Genomic DNA, 6,000 nt, shown 5'->3' on the forward strand with positions numbered 1-6,000 from the left:
TTTATTATTGTGGTAAATATCATAATGTGGACTTTTTATCATGGCAATATCATACCGTGAGTTTTTGGTATCGTTACATTCTTAGTAAATAAGCAGCTTGTTACACTGGTCCCTGGGACCAAAACACATGTTTAAGCAAAAATGTTACAAAGGTACACCTTATGCTACAGGTTTTAGCTTTCCCTAAATATTCAGTATTTTTGGACATGAAAAACTGCTAAACAAAATGTTTGTAGTTTGCCATGTTTGGACATTTTTCAAATTTATGTTATGTTTAGCATGCTGACATGCTAACATTATTCATGAACTAAGGTGCTGAACAACCAGAGTTTCTGACTCACTGATGGTACTAGAAAAACATCGGAATTACCACAATCATCAACATTTGGCTAGCCACTAGTGTGGCTAAGAATACAAGTACAGAGAACTTTTTTATGTTGAATCACACTCAAAGTTGATTTCATTTTTTGCACCCTGTGGTATATAGGCACCCCAAATACAAAGCCAACATTTAACCTGTACCTGTCTCCTGTCAGCATGCCTGCTTCTTTCATCCAGTAGGATTCTGTTGTCATGGACATCAGACTCCTCCCCGAGCAATACCTCTTGAAGCTCCGCCCACTGCAAGGCACCATCAGTCCGCTGCCGCCTCTGTTGCTGGAAACAGAAAACAAAGTAACGACAATCAAAAGCAAATCACAGAGTGGGAAGAGTAAGGATATGACTCAGTAGGTGGAAAGTGACACTTGATTCTTGTGCATCTCCAGCAGCACTCTTGCTTACTCACTGACCTATAAATGCTAAGTGATTACAGAACAAGAATGCGCCTAAGCAGTACTTACATCCTCCAACTTTTGCCGCTGCTCATGTTGTTGCTGGATCCTCTTCTGTCTGTCAGCCACTAACTGCTGCTTATATCGTTCCTGCTCTGCCAACTGCTGCCTGTGTTGCTGTAATGCCTAAACATAAAGTATTATATGAACATAGTTATGAAAATTACAGTGTAGGCTTTTCAAACTCTTGAGTCTTTGATTTAAAAGGTATAGTCCATTATTCTAATTCATTACAGATTTTGTCATATTCAGCTAAAGTTTCCTCCTTCGTCTTGCCTTCCATCTACTGTGCACTCAGAATACTTTGTATGTTCGTAGACAGTCTTGTGGATCTGGAAACGGCGAAAAAAGGTCAGAGTCAGGCTGGGCAATTCCAGCCAATCGGCACAAGGAATGCTCTTGCACAGCAGAGGTGGGAAGAGGGAAGTGAAACGGCTGTTATACCTGGTACACTAGAGTTTGGAAAGTCACAACATCACTGTGCATCCTATAGAGCTAAACAACTGAAGATGTCAGTTGTTTAGCTCTGTTGAAAATGTCAGAAGAACAAAGCCTAAAAAAGGAGGACTGTGATCAGGTAAGGTCGAAGACCTGTCTAAACATAGCTGCCACTTTCCAACAATGAAGAAAGCTCCAGGATTTGAAAGGCATGAGGATGGAGGTTGCTCTTTTTCTGCTGGACAAGTGGCTAATTCTTTGCTATGTTCCACTGAAAATCATTAGAGTCAATATTATGTAGTTCAATTAGGTAGTCTTGGTGGTACATTAGCAAATTGCAGCTGGTTTGCTTGCAGCGTGTCACATTAGCCTGTGTCCTAAATTACTTTTCCACAGACATTCTGCTAACTTGCTAGCTAGTTTGCAAATGTCTGCGACTGTTGTGTCATTAGCTATAGTAGCTGGAGGTTGTTGTTAGAGAATAACAGTGAAGTCTGTAGCTAGTTAGCCACATTTTGTGCCCTAGTTGCTAGCATCATTGTCATGGTAATACACACTCATGAAATCTGGCACATATGGTTAGGACATGGTTGTATAGGAACTCCCAACCTACCTGTTGTCTTTGTTGACCCCCACCTCCTCTGTGGCCTCCCTCTCTGTCTCCATCACGATCTTCTGTCTGCAAACGAAGAAACTCCCGCCTCAACGTCCACTCACCAGGAACATTCACTATGGAACTGGGAGAGACAGAGAAATGTTGTAAGTGATAGTAACAGAGACAGGTATGTGCTGGAGTACACCGGAGAAAATGACCAAGAGAAAATGGGCAGAGTTATAAGAGGAAGAGAAAGGGCTGAGTTCATATATTGCCATCTGCAGAGGGGAAGTTAATCTGGATTGGCTGATAATGATATAAGTCTATTAAGAAAGACAGTGATGATGTTTCACATTAATCTTTGAGGAACTGCTTGCATGTTTGCTTTAAACTATGTCTGCTTAATTCCTTGAAATCTGCAGAATGTAATGTGGTTCAGTACAGTAGTTTAATGTTTTTATGTGCAACCTTTCATCGCATGTCATGAGACCAATTTGTTTACATTTACAGTACAGTATGTGCAAATAATCCACAGATATTTTTGTATCATGTGAAAAGGTTTTTACCTGGGTTCACCTTCCTCCTCTGTCACCTCATCCTCATCTTCTTCACTGCCACTGTACTCATACTCTGGACCCTCTGATAGAGCAAGAAAGAAAATACAGAATTAATGCATTGGGTTATCAGTTATTTGGACAAAAAAGATAAATGACAGAACCAAAAAAATCCTAAATCTGCTTGCAACGATCAATGGAAATGCAAACCTAATTTACTGCCCTTTTGTAAAACCACCGAAGTGGCAGTTAGAGTTGCACTGATTAGTCCACTGAAGGAGCATTTATCAACCACTACTTCGACAATTGATTATAGTTCTTTTTTTTTTAAACAAATAATCTATTTTCTGGTTCCAGCTTCTCCAGCGTGGCGATTTTCAGCTGTTTTACACTGTAAACTGAATATCTGGGTTTGGACTGTTGGCCAGACAAACTGAGCAGCCAAAGGCACCGGGCTCTGTGAAACAGGTGTTCTTCCCTATTCCTGATGCTAGCAGGTTATCTACTGTACAAGCATGCATTCAGTGTCAGAATTTAGCTATGGTTATGGGTGGTCCTTGGAGTGAACACCGAAGCACCAGTGTGGGTTCTTCTCTGGCATACTGCACTGTGTCTCCAGCTTTCTGAACCAGCTACTGTTTCGTTTAAATTTCCTCCCTGCCTGCCGCCGTTTCATCATTGTCTGCTGCCAGTAGCAATTTTGTCATTATCAAAGCCACACGAAAGTATAGTGTGGGCAGACTTGGGCAACAAGAAAGTAAATGAGAGTCCTGTTTATGAAAGACATATGGGACAGAGTTGTTCAGAACAGCTTTAGATTTACTTCAGAACAGCAATGCTGAATCATCTCAATCCTGACCCAAAGCATACACAAAAAAAAGCTTCTCCTTTTCCACATACACTTCCTACCATGGGACCATGACCCATGCACATTAGTGTAGGCAGTCAGACAGCTGAAAACAATGTCTTGGTAAAACTGTTTTTAAATCTGACCCTGCAGATATTCCTCTTAGATTCATATTTATAGATTCTACAATTAATGTGTATGAAAAGAGTCTTTCATTTTCATTTTTGACTGTGGCCACTGCACAAACATCACCGTTCCAGGGGGGATATTGTCCACAGACCAGGAAGATGGGGCCCGGCCAACTCAGCATAACATTTGGCCAACATATGGTGTGAAAATAGCTTGGGCTTACCTGAAAATTGACTTGACATGTCATATGTTTGCATTAACATGCTAAAAGGTAACAGCATGAAGGTGTATTAGTTCAAACCAGAAAGAAAGAGGAAACCTGACAGAGGACATCTCTACTCTGTTGCTCTGATATCATGTTATAATGTTCTGGCTCCTGTTATGTCTTTCTGAGCCAAAGCTCCAGGGGAGAGTAGCTGTTCAGGGTTAGGTGCCTACTCTCACTGACCAAGAAGTAGGACTTTTTTTTTTCACTGAAGTGATTCATCTTCTAGCACATTGACAATCTTTGCCCATGCTACAGTCATGGGTATGCTGAAAATCATCATGTCCAGAGCAAAAGTCACTGTAGCAATGACTTTTTCCCACACACACTGAGACTAACAGCATTTCGTTGCTCTGCAGGGGCACAGAAATACACGCACACACGCACGCACACAATAATCTGGTCTTAAACTCATCTCATGCACACACAACACATGCAGCAAGTCTACCAGTCATTAGTGTGTTTTTATAAGCTAACAGAAGATTAGAACCAGATGGCCATTCCATTTCCTCCTCCTTTTCACTCCGCCTTTCTCTCTGTCTCTAGTCCCCCTACTCCATTTGTCGTTCAGTTTCCCAAATGAAGAACAACAAAAGTAGAGCAAATTCAAAAATGTATCTGTCCTCTTCTCCCTTCCCTTAACTCTTTTTCTCTCTGTCTGACTACATATTATTGCATCTCACTTTAAGCACATGCATCTTAGAACAGGATGTAGATACATTATACTCATACTCTGTCTTTCTGTCCAGATTTGATCTAGTTCTCTGTCTTCTTCCACTTTTCTCTCTGCCTTGTTCCTTCTGCATTAGCTGTATAAAACACCGTCCCATGTGAACACAGAAGAAAATAAGAGGAAAGGTCAACCGTGTGCAGCCTTTTGGCCTAACACAGCATTCTCCCTCTTTCTTGTTCGTTCTGTCTTGCTGTCTCCCTGTTGCTCTTCCTCATTTCTCCCTGTATTTGACTCAATGGAAAATACCTGGTACTGTTCAAATTCAAAAGCTTTAGTGGCACAGGAATGGAACCTGTTTTCTAGCCAGTACTGATGTATCAGCTATTATTATTACTATTATCATTATTATGATGATAACTACTGCATTTTTAGAGAAATAAATATACACACATATGAACATACATCTAAAGACCATCACAACCAAATCAAGGCTTCATTCTCTTGGTTCCATTTCACTGCAGTAATGGTGGACACACTTAAAGGTTAGCTTACTGTAGGCCGTGGCAAAATAAATGAAGACGCGGCAGAGTGTTCACGCAACAGAAGCTGTGAGAAGTTGTGTAATTTGTGGGCAACACTAGAAACCTAATCAAACATTTCCATGCACATCACGCTATAAATGAAATGAAATGCAGTGTATGTGACAGTCTGAGTAGAGCAGCTGCTGTACCATCAGTGCAACTGGTGCACGCTCAGCTAAAGTCTGTTCATAGTTCTGACTCCACTGTGACTGGGCTACAAGCCAGATGATAGAGTGAATTGGTGAAACACAAGGGAAAATCCATTCTGACTTATTCCTGTGAAGTGGCTTATTTGCAAAACTTCCTGAAATGTTATCAGTTACTCAATTTCCTTGACTGTCCCTGTCTGGGAATCACTGCTCACACAACTCAACAATTCAATGTGAGGCTGAGGGGGTGACTGAGTCTTGACTAAACCTAGGTGTTACATCAACCTTCTACTTCTTCCATGTTTCACAGAGTCTAACTGTTTGTGTGTACATACCTATAATTAAATCAGTGTTTATATTCAAAATAGTCAAAGCATGTGTTCATTTTAGTGTGCATCTGTTTGTACGTGTTAATGTGTTTTTAATCCGATCATTGCTAGGACACCCAATAACAGAAATGAAAAACATACCTTCCCTACATACAGCTACCATTTCACAACACCAACACATACTCTACATGGCATGATGTAGCCAGTATCATCAGCAAAGGTTCTCTATCAGGACACCAGTTAGCTGCAAAGGTCACTGTCACTGTAAGGGCCAGTTTTTAGACATGCTGTCCAGCCACGTCAGGAATCAAATGTGCTTACCGTATAGCCATTCCAAACTCACCCACAAGAAGGCAGAAAAGCTGGCAGTCATAGAGAGAGGAAACGGGTATAACGGCACATACATTCAGGCAGCCTCTCCATCCATAGCGTTACACAGGATCTTTCACAGGAGAAGTGCCACAAATAGTTGTGTAACTAATGAAAAGAGAGTTAGAGAGAGAAAGACCATGCCTGGCTCCTTTCTCACCTCCGCACAGCTGGATTGTTGGCTTTGGAAAGGTTGAGAAATAGTCAGACACCCCCTATCTGTTATTAGAAAAGTGTG

At 41.1% G+C, this 6,000-nt stretch overlaps 1 protein-coding gene across 3 annotated transcripts in view; it reads right to left on the reverse strand.

Moving 5' to 3' along the window:
* LOC109957492 (mitogen-activated protein kinase kinase kinase kinase 4-like) overlaps positions 1-6,000 on the reverse strand; it is a 74,243-nt gene that overhangs the window by 36,409 nt on the left and 31,834 nt on the right. For all 3 annotated transcript variants that reach the window (XM_020595398.1, XM_020595397.1, XM_020595399.1), the window contains exons 11-14: positions 2,433-2,505; positions 1,885-2,008; positions 843-959; positions 523-657 (exon numbers count right to left, since the gene is read on the reverse strand). In XM_020595398.1, the coding sequence (XP_020451054.1) occupies positions 523-657; positions 843-959; positions 1,885-2,008; positions 2,433-2,505 (449 nt within the window). The remainder of the gene's footprint in view (positions 1-522; positions 658-842; positions 960-1,884; positions 2,009-2,432; positions 2,506-6,000) is intronic.

Source organism: Monopterus albus, unplaced genomic scaffold (assembly GCF_001952655.1).
Source record: "Monopterus albus unplaced genomic scaffold, M_albus_1.0 scaffold27.1, whole genome shotgun sequence".
NCBI lineage: Eukaryota > Metazoa > Chordata > Actinopteri > Synbranchiformes > Synbranchidae > Monopterus > Monopterus albus.